At 40.0% G+C, this 24,244-nt stretch overlaps 9 protein-coding genes across 9 annotated transcripts; 5 read left to right on the forward strand and 4 right to left on the reverse strand.

Annotated features, from left to right (window-relative positions):
• Window positions 1-1,821: 1,821 nt before the first annotated feature.
• CPR2 (Peptidyl-prolyl cis-trans isomerase B) lies at window positions 1,822-2,336 on the forward strand (the record flags this gene model as incomplete). Its single annotated transcript, XM_064831797.1, has 3 exons — window positions 1,822-2,071; window positions 2,122-2,228; window positions 2,286-2,336. The coding sequence occupies 3 exons, from the start codon at window positions 1,822-1,824 to the stop codon at window positions 2,334-2,336; spliced, it is 408 nt and encodes a 135-aa protein (XP_064678077.1).
• Window positions 2,337-3,064: 728 nt separating this feature from the next.
• Window positions 3,065-3,809, forward strand: ATC70_012627 (uncharacterized protein; the record flags this gene model as incomplete). The annotated part of the gene is made up of 3 exons (XM_064831798.1): window positions 3,065-3,094; window positions 3,157-3,329; window positions 3,404-3,809. 3 exons carry the CDS (start codon window positions 3,065-3,067, stop codon window positions 3,807-3,809), a joined length of 609 nt encoding a protein of 202 aa, XP_064678078.1.
• A 6-nt stretch (window positions 3,810-3,815) lies between these two features.
• Window positions 3,816-5,976, reverse strand: ATC70_012628 (uncharacterized protein; the record flags this gene model as incomplete). The annotated part of the gene is made up of 7 exons (XM_064831799.1): window positions 3,816-4,009; window positions 4,070-4,453; window positions 4,506-4,610; window positions 4,671-4,901; window positions 4,964-5,472; window positions 5,523-5,645; window positions 5,705-5,976. The coding sequence occupies 7 exons, from the start codon at window positions 5,974-5,976 to the stop codon at window positions 3,816-3,818; spliced, it is 1,818 nt and encodes a 605-aa protein (XP_064678079.1).
• A 432-nt stretch (window positions 5,977-6,408) lies between these two features.
• ATC70_012629 (uncharacterized protein) lies at window positions 6,409-7,815 on the forward strand (the record flags this gene model as incomplete). Its single annotated transcript, XM_064831800.1, has 5 exons — window positions 6,409-6,591; window positions 6,649-6,979; window positions 7,036-7,099; window positions 7,153-7,367; window positions 7,424-7,815. 5 exons carry the CDS (start codon window positions 6,409-6,411, stop codon window positions 7,813-7,815), a joined length of 1,185 nt encoding a protein of 394 aa, XP_064678080.1.
• A 248-nt stretch (window positions 7,816-8,063) lies between these two features.
• Window positions 8,064-9,899, forward strand: ATC70_012630 (uncharacterized protein; the record flags this gene model as incomplete). The annotated part of the gene is made up of 3 exons (XM_064831801.1): window positions 8,064-8,938; window positions 9,000-9,415; window positions 9,481-9,899. The coding sequence occupies 3 exons, from the start codon at window positions 8,064-8,066 to the stop codon at window positions 9,897-9,899; spliced, it is 1,710 nt and encodes a 569-aa protein (XP_064678081.1).
• Window positions 9,900-10,166: 267 nt separating this feature from the next.
• Window positions 10,167-10,488, forward strand: MRPL2_3 (54S ribosomal protein L2 mitochondrial; the record flags this gene model as incomplete). The annotated part of the gene is made up of 2 exons (XM_064831802.1): window positions 10,167-10,413; window positions 10,469-10,488. The coding sequence occupies 2 exons, from the start codon at window positions 10,167-10,169 to the stop codon at window positions 10,486-10,488; spliced, it is 267 nt and encodes an 88-aa protein (XP_064678082.1).
• Window positions 10,489-10,588: 100 nt separating this feature from the next.
• ATC70_012632 (uncharacterized protein) lies at window positions 10,589-11,845 on the reverse strand (the record flags this gene model as incomplete). Its single annotated transcript, XM_064831803.1, has 7 exons — window positions 10,589-10,701; window positions 10,765-10,824; window positions 10,879-11,022; window positions 11,085-11,200; window positions 11,259-11,458; window positions 11,514-11,616; window positions 11,670-11,845. 7 exons carry the CDS (start codon window positions 11,843-11,845, stop codon window positions 10,589-10,591), a joined length of 912 nt encoding a protein of 303 aa, XP_064678083.1.
• A 273-nt stretch (window positions 11,846-12,118) lies between these two features.
• ATC70_012633 (uncharacterized protein) lies at window positions 12,119-14,050 on the reverse strand (the record flags this gene model as incomplete). Its single annotated transcript, XM_064831804.1, has 1 exon — window positions 12,119-14,050. One exon carries the CDS (start codon window positions 14,048-14,050, stop codon window positions 12,119-12,121), a length of 1,932 nt encoding a protein of 643 aa, XP_064678084.1.
• Window positions 14,051-14,296: 246 nt separating this feature from the next.
• Window positions 14,297-15,951, reverse strand: ATC70_012634 (uncharacterized protein; the record flags this gene model as incomplete). The annotated part of the gene is made up of 5 exons (XM_064831805.1): window positions 14,297-14,497; window positions 14,567-14,808; window positions 14,866-15,025; window positions 15,083-15,640; window positions 15,709-15,951. The coding sequence occupies 5 exons, from the start codon at window positions 15,949-15,951 to the stop codon at window positions 14,297-14,299; spliced, it is 1,404 nt and encodes a 467-aa protein (XP_064678085.1).
• Window positions 15,952-24,244: the final 8,293 nt, after the last annotated feature.

Below are 24,244 nucleotides of genomic sequence, written 5' to 3' on the forward strand. Positions count from 1 at the left end.
AAGTACTTTTCAAGGTGCTTCCAATGGTGTTAACTGTAATAGATGTTTTTACTGAACTTATTGAGCAATTCGGTAAAATATGAAATGAGGTTTTTAGCGGAAATAGCCATATTTTGCATATGAAAACCTCGTTTAAGCTGTTTCAGAAGTTGCTTTGGATCGAAAGAAACATTTTGATTCAAGATATACCATAGTAAAAGTCTTCATTTTCAAGGTAAAAAACGCGATTGCTTGATTTTCGATGAAAACCATGAGGGGTACCTCATGGTTTTTGTGCGGTTTTTGGCCATGTTTTTTGGGTTCCCAAAACGTTGAGCAAAGGTGTCAGGAAGTTACTACTACTCAAATACAATTGTTTGGCGTTATTCCGGTGGCTCAGAAAGATCTACATGTCAAGATATGAAGGCTTCAAAACTGTCCAATTTAGTTGTATTTCTGCTTTATGTCTTTTATTTACACGGCATAAATCATATCTTTGGTAGCTGAAGTCTTCTGGAAAGGCAATTCTGCAGCCTGTGCAACTTCTAATTCGAAAAGGAGGCATATTGATTCTTTTGAAGCTAATTCGTACAAATTTTGATGCGTTATATTGCTGGTAAACTTGATAATAATAGAAATGAGAAATCGAATTTGCTGCTTGAACACTATGGTTTTACACCTTTGCTTCGCTACAATCAAGCCCTCATACAGATCAATGTTGTCAAATGTTGGATTAGAATCCTTATTACCATGGCTTTGCACCTTTGCTTCGCTACGGTAAAACTGCCTCACAGGTCCATGTTACCAAATGTTGTACTATCTTAGATGCAATCATACATCTGTGGAAGTGGTTAAAGTGCCTCATCAATGCTTTAAGAAGTGGAAGAAATCAAGGCGAAATCGTCCATTCAACGAAACATTGCTATCCGCTTAGTATGTACCTGACTCTCTAGCCTAACAACTGAAAGTATTTCTCAACTACTCTCTTTTCCTATAGATCGATATGAATCCACTGTTGAAAAATGTGGTCGAGGATCCCATTCCTTGTCAGATGGTACCATTTGCAGATTTTGTGCCTGACCTGTTGATGAAGTTCAACTATTTTTCTTCCTCAGCCATTGAATTACCTCGACTCAACTCATGTGCGCAAGCATTATCGCTAAATGGCACATGTTACTCGCTTTAGAACAGCAGAATTTACACAACATCGATGCAGACATTTGGAACGATGTTATGCAAGTTTATAGAAGATTATATATTGAGATTTATGAGTTTAGTCAAGAGGAGATTGTGTCATATATAATTCAGGATTTCGAGTGGGCTTGCACTCAGAACGAACATACAGGCGACATTTTAAAAGAGCTTTTGAAGAATGAGGTAGTTCTTTCAGAGGACTCATTTACTATCAATATCTTTGACCCAATCTCGAACCCATTTTTCATCCACATAGCCAATTCAGTACAGATTAACCTCGATATCTCCCAAGCACCATGCCGACGATTACTGTTAGAGCATTGCAATGTTCTTACTGTCCATGGCACTACGAAAATGATGTTTCTTGTTCAAGCAGTACTCTTCTACTGACTATAGTTGAATAAACTAAGCTTGTTGAGTTTTTCTCTCTAGTCGACTTTATAATATACACATCAAAAAGGTTTATTTTACTAGGATACAATAGCTACACACGTTTGCGCGACACAGCGGATGCTCAAATCTAGTAATTTAGCTAGCAGATGGCTTCCATGTTTAAAATGATCTTCTTTCTGCTCATCCCATCGTATTTGCAGAGTCAAATCATCTATACTCAATACAACATTGAATAGACGACAATTAGGAAGCACAATGCAGCACTACTTACTATTACTGCTTGCTTTGAGTACATTGGCTGCCTCGATACATGCAGCCGACATAAAGATGTTCTGTAAATGCTTTTGTGGGTCAAACTCTACAGTGTTCGAGCTCCCATTGCTTGATCCAAAACCTTGCGGCAACTGTACAAAGCAATTCTGTTTGGATAATGTCAAAGATGGCATGTGTGATGGCATTGCAGATGCAACATGTCCTAGTAACGATTTTAAAACAGCCTGCTTTGGTAACTATTTTCCAACGCATGTCGAGCCAAAACGCTAACCATGTATACAGCACGCGATTCTTATAAAGACGAAATCATTGTTCGATCATTTTTAATTATCACTATTGGCCTGATCCTCTTTTCGATCATAAAGCCATTTGTTGACAAGTGGCAAAAGGTATTTTATTTCCAAGTATTATAGATTCATGGATGCTGATATCAATGGAATGCTTAGGAACGTGCTACCAGACAGCAATATAGCACTGTTTCAGCTGTTGAGCAATAGATGATACATCACCGCATACATTTTCACTACTACCACTGTATATATCTATATATTTAATTCACAAGAATAAATCTCGAAAAGTCGACAACAGAATCCACACCAGATGTTTGGCTTCATCTGGTAGTATTCCCGATATTCGACCAAACGAAGCATCCAAAAAGTTGCGAAATCTTCAAAAGTCCTATTGTAAAGCAAGGGCAATCATCATTGAGTGATGGCGCCTACATCCTCGTCACGTACTCATATTCGTAATCGCTATGATGGTGAGGTTGCTTGGAGCAAGCTTGTTGGTCACCAAGAAATGTGACAGATCTGTTAGCTAAATGCTTTGGGGATGTGAAGTGGGCTTTCGAGCTTTCGAATCTGCTGTGAGAAACCATGGAACATGTTTAATTTTGAGCTTTGATCTAATAATGAAGGGCTGTATTCCTAGAGTACTGGCAATCATACTCTAGATATACATCTATCTGTATCCTTTGCATGCTGATACACGGCAACACTGTTGGATATAATCACAAGCTTGGTGAAATACTTTTAGTGATTGAGAGGCCATATCAATTACGCATAAATCGCGGGGTTGCAGCTCGAAATGGACATGATGTAAGGAAGGAAACTTCTAAAATCTTCCAGCAAAAAATGAACCCGAGCCACTTTTTTCGTTATAAAGAGCCACTTTTTTTTTTCTTTCATCATTATACTCTTTTCAGCACTAGAGACATACCCTAAATATGTTTGGCTGTATCGCTGCTGGCCGCTTAGTAAGTATTTAAGATTACTTGGCATGTTAGTCTCTTGTCTAGGCACTAACATGATCCTGTAGGTACAAACAAACTTACAGCAAGTGGATGTGAATAAATACGTTTTTGAATTAGCTGATGCACAAGCCATCAACCACATCACTGTCTTCTTGTTAGGCACGATTCCATTCGAGCCTGGATTTGCTGCTACAGTGCACTTACTGTGGCCAAATAAAGATTGGCAATTGCTGGGAGGGTAAGCTGCTGAACTTAGCAACGATAATTGCTTTGATATCCAAATCACTCACATCACATTGTATCACATTATAGATTATCCAACGAAAAGCCAAGTGCCATCTTTAGAATTAAAACAAAGGAATCAGCCATCAACAGCATGCAAATGTCTACATCAGCAACCCTCGGCATTTCCATAGAGCCCATTCAAGTGGTCGAACAAGAACTATCCACCATCAACCAACCCCTTACATCATCTGCATTAGTCAAGCCTGGCGTCAATGTGTCTCAAGTGGGTCAAATGGCAGGACGCGTATTAGAAAACTTGTATAATTACTGTACATCATTTGCAACACACAATTTACCACCCAACGCCATACCACTGGGCCAATTGACAGAGAATGGTTATTTACCTCTCAAGACCTTCCAAACCTGGTACGAGAATCTGTCAAGGAAGTTGGCGTCCAACCCAAATTATTTGATAGAGGATAAATCAGCCTAATAAAACCTAGTTTATTTGCTTTACCAATTCACATATATCTCGCCCTAATGCCAGCACTTTGCTGCTGTTGATCACTTTGGATGTCTTTTTCTCTTCAATCACATGCTGAATGTCTAATGCAGAGAGCAGATCAGCGACTGAGGATCTATCTTGAGGTGCCAGGAATAAGAATTTACTCATGGCCGCCAAAAGACGATGAACTAGGTAGCATAGTGTCAATATTTAGCATACTTGTCGCACATGGCATGAAGTGCACTTACTAATCTCTTCATCCATCTCCTTGATCAATGCGTCCATTACAGCACTGGATAGCTCGACTTCCCAATCATCGTCCTCTTGCTCAGCCATACCTGAGAACGTGCCCTTTTCCTTTTCCAACCTCTCGACTGCAATGCAAGTGGAGCAGTTGTATGCTAAAGAGGCTGCTGCCTGTCTGACTTGAGCATCTGAGGCCAATAGGCTTGTAACCAAGAGTTGTGTAAGCTGAGAACGATGCGATGCCGCAAGATTTGAAGTGAATTGTGTGGTGGATAATGTTGTGTTGGCGAATAGATTACAAGCAATTCTCAAAATCATAAGCCATGTTGCTTTGGCAGGTGTTTCGTTCTGGGATGCGATTTCCAAAATGCTTGCGATTTGAGAAGCTACAACATGATGTGAGTCATCCGTATCCACTGTGTAATGCTGGTTACTTACGATCATTCACGTAGAAATCAGAGACAGTCTTTGATAGCAATAAAGACCTATAGATATCAAACAAAGGGAAGAGTTGATCCACTGTCAGCTTTTGCAACAATACATCTACAAGAATCGCAATTGAGTCTCTTGATAGCGTCACTCTCCTCTGTATGTATAGCTTACCAACCAACAGCTTCCATTGACCAGCATTCAAGTTGGTATCCTTCTTTTCCAGAAAAGCCTTGGATTGATCCAGCACGCTCTTTTGATCCGCATCCAAAGTGATACTTTGTGTCTCCAAAAACGAGTGCAATTTAGTGTAGATCATCTCCCATTTTCCTGGTGTAGAGTACAAGATAGGCACATTGGGTTGATCCACCACAGCTCTAAGCAGAATTTTTCTATGCGGATGAGCTATTTTAAAAGGTTCGGTCAATCCATCGCTCTTTCTCCCGCTCCCAAAACCAACAACTTACGAGGAAATGCTTCAAACAGCAAGATATCCACTTGGCTTTTCAACTCTGCATAGTTTGCACCCTTGAATTCTGAATACTTTTGTCCATTCAAAAACAACTGGAAAGTAGGTGTAGCACGAATACCGTATTTCGCTGCATCGGGTGCCATGGAGGTATCCATTATAACGCCCAATATTTTGATCTTCTCACTATCGCCATTCTTTTCTCGGATCAAGTTTTCGAAATCAGGCTTAATCATACGACATGGAGGACATGATGCTGATGTAAAGAACACAATAACTGCTTTGTAGGCCGAGATAAAGCCGTCTACTGCAGTTGCTGTGTTGGCAATTTGTACTGGATTCACTGTTGTTGGTGCCGCAGATATCGCAGCAGAAGAGATGCCTTGCAACATGGATGCTGCTTCTGCTGATGGTTGCTGTGGTGCTACTGCGTTGCCGCTACTGCTGCTCAGCTTGGATTGCCCAAACATTCCCTCTATCATGGGTAAGATTGACTGCCCAAAAGGTCTAGCATGGTATTAGGTCATGGCACACCTCTCATCCACAGCTGCACTTACGTGTTGAGGAATTCAGCAGGCAGATCACTGATATGGCTAGGTATAGTTTTGCCGACCAAGAACTGGCAAAGGTCGTTTGAAAATGTATTGCAATTGAAGTCTAACAAGTGATACTTTTCGGCACTATGAAGATAGAGTGGGTGAGGACACGCAAGCCTGAATCGCATTGAATCATGGCTTACCTATAGACTGAGCGAAGACTATCGATATATTCGACAACAACTTCCAATGGCAAGAATGTCTGGCCCATGTCCACAATTTCTAAAGGACGTCCATGTTGTGTTGTTCCAGGAATTGAGGTCATGATGCCCTGACCAAAGTAGAACTCTTGACCAAATACGACTACGGAAGTGTGCCAAATACCATCAATTTGCTTGCCTGTCAGTTGTCTGGACATGGAACGAGCCATGCCCTGAGATAGATCATAAACGTAGAGTTTCACAGATTCAGACATGTGTGATTAATGAAAAAGAAAAAGAAAGATAAAAGCAAAAGAAAAGCAATGTTTTATACGACTTAAGAAGTTGATTTTTCTAGTAATTTCGCTTCCACGTAATTTTACTGTTTCGTCGTAGCTGGGATTTCTATATTGAGGCAAGACGGGGGATTGCGTATCATCTTTCAAATGACACTCTCTATTCAGGGCATCATGGATTCTGCTTGTGGCTGCCACGTATCACACTTGCTATGGCGGTGTCTTTAGGATTAGCTAGGCGAACCATTCATTAAATTAAAGCATGAGTTTATGCACATTTGCACTGCAAAAGCCAATTCTCAAATTGTATGTATCTTGTACGACCAGATTGATATTTGCTGCCCCTTGAATTCATACAAATAAAAAGAGACTCGCCAGCCTTCTTTTTCATCATTCTTTGTTTCACTAAAAATGGAAGCATTTTTAACAACATTACCACCGTACGTCCATGAATTTCTGGACAGATATCCCCCCACAGATGTCTTCAACTTGCTGAGAGAGCTGATTTGCTTTGCTGTGCTGTATTCTGAAGATCGTGATAAACTAAATCAGTCGACAAGCGACTTTTTAAAGAAAAGACAGCAATCAGAAAATGTAAGTATAAACGAACTCACGCAACAGGTCAACTGCGCACTCATCCAGAGTGAATAGAAGGACCAACATGAGTTTGAAAACGACGACATTACTCAGAAGGAGGAGGAAGAGGAGGAGGATGTCACTGTACCTGTAGAAAAGCGCATTGATCCCATAGCAGAAGAGTCCGAGCATGAAATACAAGCACTCAAAGCCAAACCTCTCTACAACATTCGAACAGGAGAAACCATACAAACTGACAAGTCCAACATGCCGAATACATTTCCAGAGTGGTGGGGACATCGTGAATCAGAGCCACATAAAGTAGAGCGCAAAGAAACGACCATTCAGCACGGTGAACATGAAGACAAGACATTGCCTCAGAGCTTTGGCACTTCGTGGATATCATGTAAGTGGAGCAAAAGACTCACGGCCCAGTCTATACTGATATGTCATGTCATTCAGGGGAGAATCAGCAACCTACTTCCACGCCAACAACGACACATCATCGTATGGAAAGAGCAAGAAGGTGAGGACACATTGTACGGCGTTGCAAGCCACCATTGAACAATGAACATATAGCCAGATTATACCAGACCTACGATCCTATCTCGTTGAAGATTCCAAACTAACCCCATCTCGCACTGCACCTTCCTCCAACTCATCCTCGGCGGCAGCGAGCAGCAAGAAGAAATGCTCATTAAATACCACCCATACGAAAGCGATAGCCGCAGGGTCACCTCCCAATGTATCCAACTCCAAGGCAGTGGTGGCTAAACCAAAGCGCCGTACATCATGTAAGGAGTTTGATTCAGTCTGACATCTATAAACGCTCATCCTCTCCATTTCTTAGCACCACCTGTCTGTGATTCTCCTGTAGCAACGGTCGCTCCAGCCCCACCGTCGTCCAAATTCGTTCAAACAGCTGCGAAACAACAACAATTACGTCAAAATAAAACCGCATCACCTTCATCTTCAGGCACATCGACCGCGCCACCCACTCGATCCGCATCTGTCATTTTGAAACAGCCCAGACAAAATGCAGCGATGCGAGCCAGAGCTGAACATGCTCGCCAGCAACAGGAGGAACTGGAGAGGAAAAAGAACGCACCTGCTATTGGATCATCGACCAGTTTGAGGCTGAAGCAAAGAGTGAATTCAGGCATAGATTGGGAGTCTATTAAACGAGATCGAAGAAAGACGGTAGCGGAAGCCCCCTCTTCTTCTGCTTCTAGTAAAGAATGACGAGCTTCTGGAACATGTTTAGAATAAAAAGAACTGCAACATGATTTGATAGAATGGGGGGGAAAAAAAAAGGCCGCCAACATTGGCAATGATGTAGTGGGGTGATAATGGCATGATATTATTAGATGTTCAGTTTGGCAGTGATGAAAGAGGATACTCTGTTTACATAAATTCCGTGGATTTCCGTTCTTCTTCTTTTCTCTTTCTTTTTTTTTTCTTTCCTTTTTCAACATTTTATCTCAAGCAAAATGTCAAAGGCAAACCTCAGTCTTACAAGTTGGTTACAGCACATCAAGCATCACCATGACAAGAGACCGTCTGTCACCATTGTCACTCCCAATGAACAAAAGTATGTAGTCAGTGATCCGGTCATCATGGAGGAACACGAGCATCAGGGCAAGCCCATTGTGATAGCCAATGTAGAGCCCCCAGTGGCTGCTCGTGCCAGTGCCGATGCCAACAGTGTCAATGACGATGACAAGTCTTCCACCAAGAGCAAGCCTGCTTCCATCTTCTCACTGAATGGTGCTCGCAAGTTCAAAAACAACTTGATTCACTTCCACAGACCTCACGGGCTTCTGTTCCAGAACCACGCAAACCAGGCGGATCATGATCATCAACACCGCGAAAACGAAGAAGACCAGCAGCGCCAGGGCAGCGAGAATTCGACAGATTCACATAGCAGCTGCTGTGCCTGTTGCAACACCAATGGCACTTCTACTAATGATGCGGATGATGAGCACGAGGAGCCAGAGAAAGCAGAGAACGACAGTGTCCGTTCAAAGGACTGGACCAAGCACCCGCCTTGTCTATGCAATACACACATTAGTGAGGCAGTGGAGCAGAGCAACGGTGATGATGGTGCTAGTACGCATAGTCTTACAGGTGCCAGTCGAGAAAATTCAGTCTTTTCACTCCCTGAGGACATTGACAAGCCTGAGGTGGGATTCAAGAAGCTCAGAAAAGACGGTGACATGATCGATTGGGATGAATTGAGCACGTTCATGGAGGAGCGTGATGAAGATTACGATGAAACCAATCAGCCGTTAACAGAATATGCAAAATCAAGGTTGTTTACACGATCTGTGATACGTAATGACTTGGTTCGACTTGCCTTGAATGGGTAAATATGCTTAGCGAGATCTAATGTGAGAGCAAATGCATTGACATCATTCAATATATAGGCCTTTTCAAAGCCCCATCCCTACCGATTCAAAGAAGCATGTATTGCATGTTGGTTGTGGAGATGGTTCCTGGTGCACAGATACAGCCAAATTATTCCCCAACTGGCTCGTAGTGGGTATGGATGACACGACAGGTGGTTACTCTCCTGATCAACGAAAAGTGCCTAAAAACTTCAAATACATTCGATGCTATTACGACATTCTCAAGACACTCAAAGACATCCCCGCAGATTCATTCGACTTTATCTATGCTCGGTTTTTATTGGATGCGTACGGCGATGATTGTTATCAAGAGTTGGTGCAAGAGTGTCATCGTATCTGCAAACCAGAGGGTTATCTCGAACTCTACGAATTAGATATGAGAATCTATGGCAATCCCAAGGCTGGACCTGTGACGCATAGACTCAATGCCAAAGGTAAGGCTTTTGCTATCATCAAGTGTGTGCAGAGATGCTGTTGTATTCACACATTGGCCATCTAGTTTTTCAAACCATGGAAACACACAATTTAAACCCAAGATTAGCTCGAAAAATAGGAGATATAACGTCTGATATATTTGATACTCACAGACAAGAACCGTTAGATCAAGATACAGATCAAATTAGAAGCAAAAAGAAAAAGCACTACAGTTCAAATTACACATCGCTACCATTGGGTGTATGGGGTGGACGATTGGGCGTCATGTTTAGAGATAGCATCAATGATTTGTTTACGGATTTCTGTCTACATGACGACCAAAATACAGAGGCCAGTGATAATGAAAGTATCAGTAGCTTTAGTGATACTATTTCCTACAATGAGGATATAGAGGCCATGAATAGAGAAATGGATTCACAAAAGGCATTCATGAACATGCACCATGTCTATGCTAGAAAATGCTCAGCTGCCACTGCTAAATAAATGATACTATACTACAGTTCCATTTACTTTATTTGGCTTGATGTTTCATCATCATGTAGTGTATTGTTGTACCTTTGGTGCCTGTTAACTACCACGCTCACGTGCTCGACATGTCAATTATCTCACATCACATGCTGATGGATTACTGTCAATGCTATCTGGACTACAAATTTCGATTCAACATCACTCAGCATATATCCATCTTTGAACCGACCCTGCGATTTATTGGTGTCATCCTAGCTTTTTCTTTCTTTTACTATACATAAAATGAAATCTTACACTATTGAACAAGTCGCTCAACACAACACTGCCAAAGATATTTGGATCATTGTTGATGGGAAAGTCTTTGATTTGACTGAATTTATCAATGAGCACCCAGGCGGTAAGAAGGTCCTCACCAAGATGGCAGGAAAGGACGCTACCAAGCAATTCAACACATTCCACAACGATGCCATCATGCAAAGAGTTGGTCTTCCTATGCAAATTGGCGTCATTGGTGATGCTGATACCAAAGGTAAGTTGATGTGATGACTGATGAGAGCGTTTTCACTGAGTAAAATCCGTCATAGCAACCAAATCAAAGTTGTAAACCCACTCTTCCATTCAATAAACTATTTATTTATTCCTCTACCAAAGTGTTTTTTTCGAGAAATACAAGGCTATCATATCATAATATAAAGATCGCTTCATTATATACCATATCGCTGCAATGCTCCTTTCAATGCGGATTTAGCAAGAGGGATAGACACTTCCGTGGCGTACTGTTTAAGTGATTCAGTCTTTTCTTTTGTTGTAAGAGATCCTATGGAGCATTAAAAGACTAAGCGATCTAGTTATATCTACATCTAATAGACTTGGTAAATACCTGGCAAAGTGGGCCGCTCCATTGGTATATTTCCTTCTGGTAAACACAATACAGTTTCAGCTAAAATCGAGGCTTTTGTCAGACGTCGGCTTTCTCTCGTTATAGTTTACTCACTATTTTTTGTATCGTCCGCCATCAGTTGCAATGCTCCCTCGACTACTACACTCATGGGCGTAAACTCAAATGTATAGATAAGCTTGCGAAGAGACGTGTTCGTCTCTGTTTCATTCTTCTGCTGGGTGCTCACCAGATCAGTGTCTACACGATAGGTATTGATATTTAATCTCTAGCCATGAGACTCAAATAAAAGCCAGACTTACCAACATAGAAGGGACAGATAGCATTGACGCGCACATTGCAAATGTATGGCATCAATGTAAAGGATCGAGTATATCCAATCACGCCATGTTTGGAAGCATTGTAACTTGCTAAAGAGCTATTCTCTGCGGTCAGTAGATCATTCATCACATAGATCTCTATCTAGCTCCACTTACGGTGAAGCTACAATTCCTGCAACTGAGGCTACATGTATAATGCTTCCTCCCCCTCTCTTTGCCATATGCAAAAGAGCAACCTTGGTCCCTTTGATGACAGCAGTAGTATTCACATCAATGATTTTCTCTTCCAGATCGTCGTCCATTTCACTGAAATAAGAATTGGAGTTGAGTGCAATTCCAGCATTCAGAACAGCATGCTGTACAATATATCATTAGCTTATGTATTCCTCTGCTCTACCAGTTTGAACCAACATCAACGCCACCGAATTCACTTTCTGCCAGCTTAAACAAGTCTTGATTATCCTTGTATTTTGTAACATCAGTGCGGAGGAAGGCTGCTACCTTTGATTTAGCTCTGCGGTATAGATACATTAGTCCCAGTATGAGCATTGATGGATGTGTACGTACTCGCTATTATACGCATCGACAACAGCCTGCCCTTCTTTCTCCAAAAGGTCTCCAATGACAACGTGTGCTCCATTTGCAACAAGTGCATCGGCAACTGCTTTACCAATACCACGGCTGGCACCTGTAAGCACGACAACCTTGCCGTTGAAGTTTTCATATCTGGATGAATGTGTCATTACGTGGAAGCTACAAAAGGTGGAAAGTGTAAAGAAAAAGAGGGGGGGAGGAGAAAAATAACTCTATGCGCTTATTTATGCTATCGAGATGTGTTCATGATAAATGAATGTAAACAAAACGGCTCTTATCAGTGTGGGCCATGCAAGGGTTACATGCGTTAATTCGTATAATAGAGATGGATAGGGAGATGAAAGGGTTTATTAAGTTTCCAATTTCAACAAGTGCAAAGTGCGTTTTTGCATCTCTTTATCTATATCTACATCTATGTTTATCTATTGTTTGTTGTTACGCTGTTGCTGTGGCTGCAGAGAGGCAGGGTAGGAGGACGCACCAGGAGTACCGGTGTTGAAATCTTGATCACAGCGATCAAATGTGTGTTGAATCTTGGGTAAGAGTGCTCTTCGCCATTGGTCTTTACAAGCTTTACCTGATCGACCCACTTGCTTGCCAATTTGACTCCAATGAAAGCTTGTCATGTCATCCAAGTTTTTGTAAGTAATCACGGCTTTCAATAAAGATTCACGCATTTCAGCTGTCCAGCGAGGCTTTTCTTTGACGTATTTACCTTTCTTGTTGCGGGTGTGGCTGCTGCTGCCATTGCTGTCGTGATGATGGTGGTTGGAGCTGCCGCTGTTGCTGCTATGACCACTGTGTTTTTTTAATTTACTGGCACCTTGAAACTCGGGATCACTGTCGTCTCCTTCTTCAAAATACTCATCGTCTTCCTCGTCATCTTCTTCCAATCCATACATTTCTTCATCTTCATCTTCCTCAGCTTCTGTAGTCAAGACAGTTTCAGAGGTCGTGGATGGTGAAATGGTAATGGCACGCTGCTCTTGTTGTGGCTGCCGTTGTGTGAATGGTTGACAATGAGGCAGTGATTCCTGCTGAGCTATCTCTTCTCTAGTTTGGCGAGATGACTCCATGCTTTGATGCATGGCTTGTTGATGTTGCTGTAAGTGATAGCGGTGCTGCTGGTTTGCATGTTGCTGCTTGAAATGCTGATTGACCTGGTGAACAGCTTGTTTGTGAGCTTGCTGGTGTTGGCGGTGAGCTTGCTGTTGAATGGCCTCTCTTTGGTTGTACACTTGATGAGTAATGTTGGTAGTAGGATGGCAAAAGGTAACTGGATTCAATGACGTTTTGCTGCGTGACATCCCCTGTTGATCCAAATTACATGGAGCTGCTTGTATATTGGATTTTCGAGAGCAAACGGCTGCAAGTCGTTGTTGTTTTTGATGTGCCATTTGCTGCTGGGACGAGCTTCTATCGGTAGCCTGATGTTGACGAGAAGGAATAGATGGTGTAGGTTGTTGATCCGGATGCAAGGTACTGCGTTGGATATGAATTCCATTGCCACGGATAGAGAAAGAAGTTTGCATAGATGTTGGATCATTTGCTCTGGCTGGCCTACTGCTTTTGTTGCTGTTTGATTCTGGCCAAGGCTGATTGTTATGACGATCCTCTAACGCACGCACATAGTGATTCATAATAGGTTGTTGCTGATTATTGATTGGAGAGGGCTGCTGATGCTGATGCTGCTGTTGTTGAGGATAACCAAAAGTTTGAGCTCTAGCATGAGCCAAGTAATAAGCCTGAGCATGAACATGAGCAAAGGCCTGAGCTGGAGTCAGTTGGGGAAGCCGATGAGGAAGGCGAGATTGAAATGAAGGCCCTTGATGTGAGTGATGGACCTGATAGACTGAACGGTACTGTGCCTGGAATAACTTCAATTGCTTCCTGGAAGGTAGTTGAGCTTGCCTTTGTGGGAAAGGGCGGTCATTCTGGATAGCAGACTCTCGACGCAATTCTTTATCTTCTTTATGGACCAGCGAGCCAAAGGCAGGCAAAGAGCGACTCAAAGAGGATCTGACAGCTGATTCTCTCTGTCTGTAAATGGATGGCAGCATGATCAATTCATAGCCAGGAGGATGAGGCGCTTGCTGAGAAAATGGACTGATAGTGGCAGACGCATCACGGGGATATTGTTGAGGGTTGATATAATGAGAAGTAGTAGTAGCAGGATGATTTGGCTCAATAGGTGACTTTGCTGGAGAGTTTATGCCGCTGTTGGGTTGCATAGTGTTGTCGTTGCTGGAGAAGATTTGCTGAAGTTCAACAAGACTGTTGGCAGCATCTTGCTCTTTCTGGGTTCTGGACATGGTAGGGGGAGTGTTGGGTGAAAGTGCAGATGAATTAAACATTGAAAGAGGGGGGAAAAAAAGAACGATTAAAGACTGACCAACGTTTTGAAAACAGAGCAAGTATATATATACACCATTAGATAGATTGATGCCAATGTTATGAATGAATACAAGGATAATGAATCTCAAATTACATTGTACAATAAGGAATCCTCCATTGCGAATGGTAGTCATTATTAGAAAAAAAAAAAAAAAAAAAAAAAAAAAAAAAAAAAAAAAAGAGGGGCTATTTGTCTATGAAGGGCTTCATGCTGTAACATGGTTGGTGAGGCGCATAATATTAAATGTTAGACATACTGTCATAACAAAGATACCATAGGAAGCTAATAATACAGCAATAATCTTGCCTGGTTTCCAGGAATCATTTTCATGTATCTTGTAGTAAAACAAGCCTGGCAATATGAATGAGATGGTGGTCGATCCAGTAGATCCAACGAAAGACAAGACCTAATTGAACAAGCATGAATGAGTCTTTTTCATGGTTTTGTATGGTGCCCTGTTCTAGAGTGCTCTTACCAGATCCAGCTCGGTTACGGTGATGGCGACAATATAGCTCAGGATCAATATGGACGTTGTCATGGCAAAGTATTTAAAAGCAGATGGTGGTGGTGGTACTTTGGATCCTCTTGCTGAAGCTGATCCCCAGGCCAGCACTTTATCCAGTGATGCTCTACACGGATGAGCTTGCAATGGATAGCTGAATATCACCAATATCACAATGGCTAATCGACCACCGGCAACAAAGTAGCTGGGAGGATCTATACAAAGACTCAGCCATCCATCGACATGCACTCACAACAAACGCTATACTATACACTCCATGATGATATTTCCCCTCACATCCTTGCCAAAGCTCAGATATCCGAGAATAGCAATGGCTTCATAGATAAAGGCAGAGCTGCCAATGGACACTGTAATCACATTTGTAATTGATTGTTTGCTGTTATCCTTGAGCTCATTGTAAACCGAAAAAATCTACCCAACTGTGTGATGAGTCGTGGTTGTGGTTGGGTGTCTAATCCCACATCTTACATTTTGGTGGCATGTAAATGCAAACACAAATACCGGTATATGTCCCAAGACATTGATGCTGAAAGTACCCAATTGAATGGCATCTGATGGTGGCGATGGGTATGTAGGCGAATAGTAGTGATAGATGACAATGACACAGAGATATACAACAGCTACTAATGCCACTAAACTCGTATATTTGAGTGAATCCAGTTTCCTCAGGAAACTCAGCGGTAATACTAATGTCAACATGAATATCGTGATCCAGAAACGTCGGTCTGTGAGGAAATAGGCAATACTGGCATGGTTTGAGAATGAACCTATTACTTGCGGCATGAGATCACCGATAATGATCAAATAAGACACGGCTACACCAAAGCACTTGATGGCGATGGCTAAATCAAACAGCACAGCTACTTTGGGCCATGTCAGTTTGGATATGGCGAAAAAGGATGCATTTCTCCCTTCTGTTCGTGCTGCACATCTCGTTAAAAAGTAAAGCCCCGTTCCTGACGCCAGTGCTGAAAAGGCAATCAACAAAATACCGGGTAAAATACCCACAGATGCCATCGCTGACGGCTGTATGTGTTTAACAGTGATTAATACATCTTGTAGTTAACGGATGATGGGGAAATACTTCTTATTACCATAGCAAGCATACCTGTTCCCAGGATAGTATTTGCTAGATTGATAACGCAACTAAACGGCGAAGCAGTTGCATGTTGCTGTTCATAGTCTTGTACATAGATCGTGGCGGGTTGAATGAAATGATGTGGTGTGATAGCTGTTGATGTCGATTGTGCTGTTGTTGTCGCTGTTGGTGGTGTTGCATTGATGTGGATGGGTATATCATCATCGCCCTCTAAAGGCCTGTATTCAGCAGCTACCATCGTACACCAAATATAATGAAATGCTAATAGTAAATGAGAGAACAAGAGCTACATGCACATCTTTTTTTTTGCATCCTGCTTTTGAGTTCCTTTTTCAATGTGACCATCACTGGTGTGTTAATGATGTGCATGTTTGTTGAATCAGTGAAATCTGACAGAATCATCCATAGCAAATGCTGAAAAGGCTCCGAATCTCTATATCACAGAAGGATATGCTCCTTTGAATTCTTTATCTTTTTTAGATTGTGCAGAAGGTCATGAATACCGAGATTTGTTTATTTTGTGAAAATCAATTGTCTGAAAAAGTAGTGTAACTAGGAGATGGCTCATCAAATAAAATAGGGTGCTTGGACTCATATGTCTATTTGATAACTAGCTGTTGGGTAGTAATTTTTGTTCCAGATCATGTCGTGCAAAAGAGCAGGCAAAGAGCACCAGTCCACATCAGTTTGAATTGGCCACACATAAAACTGCAGCAGCAACAACACTCATTCTGAAGACAGAGAGATCCTTCTTTCGCTCAAAATCTGCCTCCTCATTTATTACAGTAGACAACCCGCATCGACGTATTTCAGTGTGTCTACTATCGCCTCAAGATGTATCAGAATCATGGATCATCAAGGAGAATTGTGTCATTCAACGAGATAAAGATACGATCTGAGCGCCTTGTTACCCCCCCTTATCAGTGAACAAAAATAAAGAATTACTCATTTTTCCAAGGTTCTGTGATACCCATTTCATTGTAATACATCACTTCTTTTTATAATTGCCTAAACATTCATACCTCGAGGTAAATGTACATTTGTTGAAAAAAAAAGAGAGATCTGTCAAAGACCCTGTAAAAAAAACTGATCTAAGAAAAATCCTGATCCATGGATACGAATACAATGTATAAATCAGATTAAGAAAGTTGGAACCACCTTTTGAGGTATCAATTAGTCATGAATGACAGTTGCTCAATTAACATGTGATTTTTTGTTCGACTCCATAGACAAGCGTCTTTTAGGGATTATCACAAGATTTTCTTCCTGATTACCGAAGGATTATCGTATATTGATCATGGTCTGACAAGCTGTCCGCCTCTCCAGGCTTCTAATACGCCCCATGCAAATAGCTGGCCGCGGCTCTACTATTAAATAAGCAAGTTGTTCTAAGGATTCTTTTTCTTCTCATATTATCTAAAATTGAGAAGTGGCTTCTTGGATGAATGCAATATTCATATGTAATCATTTTAAACTTTTTCCCCATTTTTATCCAATTATAGCAAGCATGTAACACACAGGCATATGAACGTTTTAAAGGCATTATTAAATCAAATTTAGACCTTATTTATACAGTCGTTAATCAACAGTAAATGTCATATAGACATGCCATCACAAGCGCTTAACGGATGACAGTGCGACCTGGCCTTTGACTCGAGCAATGATTTACCCCTTGCAACATTTGTAAGAAAAAGGTAAACGTAGTTACAAAAAAGTGGGATGACGGGCAATGTGTTTCTCCATCAAGATCCCCTACCTGTCTCAATATCAGTTCCACGTTGTATATTAATAGTGTAACCGTTATTAAGAGATGATAAAGTAATATTAGAAATAGCCATTATTGCCTTATTGTCATCATCATTACGTTCAAGTTATAAAAAGATATAAATATGCCCCAATTCCTCTTCTCAATTGCCTTTTTCTTCTTTTTTCACACTACACCCAAAATCGTCCACAGAAAATGCCCTGTATAATCACTCTTACCTCTACTGTGAAAAGAAACTCTGCTTCTGCTGTTTCTGGCACCCCTGACCTTGCATCAACATTAGCATCAACTTACAGTCAGCAACAAAATGGCGGTAAGAATTGTTTGATTTGCGGTTCCTTTGTACATATGACAAGAGTAAGTGCTTTCAAACCCTCTGATTGCTAGACTATAAACTAATGTCTATCTATAGAATTGTCCCGTATCCCCCTAGTTTTCCACATCTTGCTTATGCCACTACTACGATTATTGCCACATGCACTATAGAGCACAAACAAGACAATTGCTATCAATTGATCTATAAAAAAAAATACCTCTTGTCCATCTTTGATTTAGAAAAGAAGCAACAAGCATATGTACCCTTTAAATATACAACACAATAGATACCTCAATAGAATTACACATAGAAATCATTATTACATTACTTATCATTGACAATAAACTTCATTATAAACATTAAAAAGTAGATCCGAGGGAATTAGGTTCTTCCCGTATGTGTTCCACCTATTACAGGAGTACATAATGTTTACCACGGTTAAAAAACGTAACATCTGTAGTCTGTTGTATTACATGATTCAACCATTCAACAATTATATACCGTAAAATCCCTTTGTTACCGCAAATGATAAAAGTGTGGCTACAGACAGGCAGCGAGACCGATTTGGGGCATTGATTGTGCGTATATATATATATTGATTACAGCAACTATTCAGATATCTTCACTAATCGCGGTCTTGATTCTATCCATTACGCGTCTTGCAGTAAAAGCTCCACGTACTTTACAAGCCAGAACAATGCTCTGTGAATGAGATTGCGATGGAAACGATCCAAATCTACATAAACATTGCCAATTTCATCATGAAAAATCAACAGAGTATTGCTAGAATCTTGGTGGCAGTGTACAAGAGCTACCGATGAGGTGAGATAATTTAAGTGTCTACGAGAGCCGCCACAGTTGACATGTGATTATACCTTTTTATTCGAGGAAACCATACGATAGAACGTAAGTTGTATCATCCCTTACTTTAAAAGCTTCATGAATAAAGCTCAATGTACATCATATCACGACGATTTTGCATCAACATACACAACTGATTTGTAATATATCCCGTTATACATATCTTCTTTTTGATCATAGCCCGCTGTTAAAACAGATCGTTAGTTCTGTCCCATGTTTATATCGATCTTATACTCAAAATTGCATCCTTTGCTGAGACGGACTCAAGCACTTCATGACTACGAAGCCAATTCATGGTCTTGTATACAGGCATTAGTCTGCAGTTACTAGTAAGTTAATCTAAGCAAAGGCTTATAGCGAGAGTGGCCAAGCTTTTACGAGCTTTGTTACACGTTAATAGGTAGGAACTTCTAATAAAAACCTCATTTGAAAACAAAAGCAAACGTTAATCCCTTACGCTTCTTCGCGTGAGGAAGCTATAAACTACTCAGTCAGGACATGAGAAGAAGCCTGGTTTGCGAAAGAAGCTAGCTGAAGAGTATCGCATCCGTACAGCCAAAATATGCAAGACGAACGATGGTGTAATTGAATCACAGTTTGGATGAGTTGTTGGTAAGAAACGGCGAATTCTTCAAAATAAGCCAAATTTGAGGGCTGAGCTACATACAAGAACCAGTTGATAACTAGCAATTGCAGGTAATTATCAGATTTTTATATATCTACCTCCTCCTTACTCAGATTCGCCTTATTTTGAAAATCTCTCTATTTCTTACTAACAACTACTCATCCATTCTAAATTTCAATAATAGTTACTCCTCCGTCATCCTTCTTTCCGCAAAAATTTGTCTGTACAAACATGCTATACTTTCAAAGTTCTGGCATCAATAATAATCTAAATTTGATTTTGGATGTCCCAACCCTTAAGACAACAAATACTTTTGTACATCATCCGAAATTTTTGATATGAGGTACAAGATAATAATAGCAACCCATTAAATTGAAACATGCTGGATATTAATATTAATAAACAACAACGCATGTTTGGCGGGGCATATGGTATTAGGTTCTCCTCTGGTACCTACGGTAGTGTATTACTCTACCTATATGACTTTCCTGCCCCCCACAAGATGATGATATCAAGTTTAAAGAACATCCCTCACCTGCCATTGTTTAATAAATACTAGATCAAATGACTATACCTTAATTTATTTTTGAACAAAAAAGGACTTAAATTATGTTTATTTGGCTACTACACAGTTTTATTACAAACACAAAATCATGGTAATAAATGGCAGGTCAATAGGAAATCAACCAGTTGTAACCCTTTGGTACTTCAACCTCTCAGCCAATCAAATCGCTCGAGAACTCCGCTGACCTAAAAAAAAATTGCGAGGGTTTCCCCCGGTTTTGATGTGAGGCAAAATTTTAAGCGCCGCTATAATAGCAATATAGCCGCTGCTATCATCAAACTTCCCCCAAGTGCTAGAGCATGCCTTACACCACCTAGCTTTAAATTCAGGCATTGAGACCCTCAATCATCACTAAAGTAAGTAGCGATAACCAAGTGGAGGCAGCCTATCTACCTCCTAGCCTCGGATAATGTCTTGTTGAGTTTCAGGGATAGGCACATCCACACAACGTAAAAAAAAGTATGCTTCAAAGAAACATGATAAAAGAAAGAAAAAGAAAAGAACATGCTACAGTACTATAAGAGTATTATAGTAGTAGTATGTAGGCAAAAAAGCAACACTCACGTAAAAAAAAAGTGAGTTAAAGAAAAGCATAAGAAATACAACATCAAAGGATGTTGAGAACAGCTCGCTGTTGTTGCAACAAAAATGCTTATATGAGCAACGTGCATGATAATAGTCTGATGCAAAGGAACAAAAACATACATAATTGCATGAGCAATAGTGGTAGTATAATTGTGTAATACGACATAATGACTAATGGTGTTTCATGTGAAGCTACAGAGGCAGCACAGACAACAACCCACGGCCATATAACAAAGCAGTATTGCAACGGCAATACAGATATATAGCAGTACATCATGCTTGTCGTTCATACATAAAAAGCAACGACATTGCAAGCATCCGTTGAACTGATCATATCACAGCCAACAAAAGAAAGAAAAAAAAAAGCGCAACAAAGCAAACATTACGAATGCATTATTACGATAAAGCAAGCAATAATACAAACGTTCAAAGAAGATTTATATTATCGCCGCCAGAAGAAAAAAGATACTTACCACTTACCAGAACCACAACAGATAGGCCTCAGAATATGGAATCACCAGAGATGCACCAGAGAACGAGCCTACTACGCCTAGAATAGTAGATCAAAAAAGACCTGACTAGCAGCAGCAACACCAGCACCATAGAAAAACCAAAGAAAAAACGACACCAGCAGAGACCGGATAAAGACCAAAGAAGCAGACAACAGAGATAGCAGAAAAGGAATGGCGGCAGCACCGACGTCAAAGAGGCAAAAAAAATTATCAAAACCTAATAAACAAATTCAATTAGTGTTAATTCTATGCTTTCCAGTGCTCGTTATGGAATGCTACCTACCATATTCCATTCCAAAGAAGCAGTATAAAGCACTATTAACAGTACAAGACCGTGTTATCAGAAGCTAGAATGCTATTTTCAATCAAAAGGGTTCCAAAACCATCATGGTTTGATATTAAACGCGTTTTGCAAAAAGGATAAAAAAACGGATGTATGGAAAATGAGAGGGCACCCTATCCGACGTCACGACCAGTAAATTTGGCCTCAGTCTTCTGCAGTAGCAGTCGTAATTGCGGCAATTTAATTTGAAATTGTGCAGTGGGGGTATTTTCGTGTTCAAATTTGACTTGATCTGACATTCTTTAAACGTTTTTGCTATATTCGACTATGAAAATTATCGTTGTTATACTTTACTTTCTAATGCATTCATAAAGAGTCAATAAAGGCGCATCGAATGATGCTGATTACATTCAACTTTCAAACCGAAAATAATGAGCAATTTGAAAAAATATGAAACAGGTTTTCTCTGAATATGTCAACGTCTAGTATATACAAGCCTCATAGAAAGAGTTTTCAATGCTGCATTACATCCTTGCGATCAATTTGGTCTAAAATGTATTATAGTAAAAGTCTTCATTTTTCGGGTGAAAAACGCGATCGTTTGATTTTCAAGAATTATCCCTTGCTAATACTCGTGAAAATATGGGAATTTTTATGGATTTGCAATGACCCAAAAAAAATTGAGATAAAGCACCAGTAAGTAAAGCGCAGCCAAGAGAAGCCGTTTGGTGCTATTCCAGGTGCCCAAAATGCGCTGTGGCATGAGTTATTCGTGCTTGCAAATGGCTAGATTTGAACAAAACTTGACCTAAAAATATGGTGCAGGAGGTTGTATTGCCGAGCGAGTATGTAAATCACAAACTGTCTGATGATCTAGATGCTCTGTATTTACGAAGAAACTCAAAGCGCAAGTGATAAGAGCTTGCATTCTGATTCTAAAGCGTGGAACGTTCTTCCTGAAATGCGCGACTATAGTTATTTGAAGACTTGCGTGCCAATGATATTGTGCAAGTTTGAATCTGACAGTTTGCTTGGATTAAACGAGATAATCATTGGTCAGCAGTACACTGTTGACGGTCGTCCACAACAAGATGATTCGATATTACGCTATATAACTAAGTTTAAAGCCTATCCATAATGTTGGAGACTCATAACTCAAAACAAATAATGACTGGGACCGAACACGCCGAGTCGGTGTTGTTAACACAATGTGGGAAGCAAACAACAAACTTATATATCAATATATCAAAATTGACTAATAAACAAAGATTCATAATACCTGTAACTTTTGTAATACAATGGTCGGCATAAGCAGACTACGATAAAATCGGGTTTAAATGGATTATTCACGGAACTACACTGCCGAAAAGGCAAATGCTCCAAAATCAATCACTCAAACACTGTTTTCTGCTACAATATATGGGCGCATATACTTTTTTTGGTTTGCGCCAATATTAGTCAATACATGCCCTGGAGTTTTTTATAGACTTGAGCACCTTATAAACGCTTCTGTGCTATTGTTGTGAAATTTGAGGCTTTATAAGACTAAAACTCACGGAAAAAAAGAATAAAAAAACATTAAAGTCTGTAATGAAATAGCCACCCAAACGCAACTTAATTGAAAACCAAAGTTCATCAAATAGCACTCATTCAAATTCATGCTATTTGGATCTATTAATGAAAGCGCTCAAATGTACATCAAAAAACCATTTAAAAATACTAAAGTAAAGATGTATGCTTATATCGCACATCGTGTGAATGAATCACTCCTGATCACAGTGTATTCAATCACACCTGTGGAATTTGAGGCCTGATAGACTAAAATTCAAGGAAAAAAAAAGAATAAAAAAAACAGTAATGTCAACTTGATAAAGGTATGTTTTATTATCAAACTGACAGGTGTAAAGTAAACTGAAGTCTCTCTACTGGCCAGGTAGATGATCCTTCTTATATACTATAACAATGGATAAAAGTTCTATTAATTAGATTAACAAATAAGTCAACTCAGATCAACTAATGTCTAATCATGCTAAAAGACAACTCCAGCAAGCTAGTCATGATTTAGCTCTGTCTGGATGAATAATTAGACTCTCATCCGAAGTACCCTGATCTATTATCCTTTCTATAAGGATAATTAATATCGATCTAGTAGCAAGTATCCGATAGGTACAGTCTTCTTAGTCTATATTAATAGTACATATCTGAGTGTATATCGCTAAGCATACATCTTTAGCATGTATCTGGATATATGGCATGTCTATAGCATATCGTATGCATGTCTGTAGCATGTCTCATATATAGTACAAGTCTGTAGTATATAAAGTATCTGTAGCTAGTATCACGGATATAAGCATGTGTCTTATAGCGTGGATCATGAAGTGCACATCTGAAGCAACAAGCTCATATTGCATTAATCTTGGTGCCTATCCAGATATGGTAAACATCCGTAGTCAATGTCGGAATACAAGTATAAGTCTATAGCGCCATCCATGTCCGTGGAGTCATCTATAGTCTATATCTTATATAGTATGGATCTTATAGCACTAGCGTATCTGAAGTCCATATCTTCTTATAGTATAAATCGATATCGTACATCTAATCCAGTGTACATACAGTTTATATCTAAATCTGGTAACTGGATGAACTGTCGGAATGCAGATCATAGTGGATGCATACAGTGCGCGAAAAAAACGTTCCAGTGTTTTGCCAATTCGTAGTTTTACACTTACAGCTCTGTCAATTTTTTTCAGTTTTAAAACTAAAGTAAGACTACGAAAGCTTGAGTTTTTAGCCACAAAATGAGCTACTAAAATAATTGATACACTAGATATTAAGCAAGTGCAACTGACGTAAAGTAAAAAATTTCGATTTTGTAAAATTGGAAATATCGCTTGATGACCTTATTGTTTGTATACATTCCACGAAAATAATCTGAGAGCCGTAATTTTTTATATCAGTTATGTTTAAAATGTTAGTTATCCGAGGAATGCTTAAAAAAGTATAAAGAAGCCTGAGATTT

Source organism: Mucor velutinosus (genome assembly GCF_035048745.1).
Source record: "Mucor velutinosus strain NIH1002 chromosome Unknown tig00001569, whole genome shotgun sequence".
In the NCBI taxonomy this organism is placed as follows: domain Eukaryota; kingdom Fungi; phylum Mucoromycota; class Mucoromycetes; order Mucorales; family Mucoraceae; genus Mucor; species Mucor velutinosus.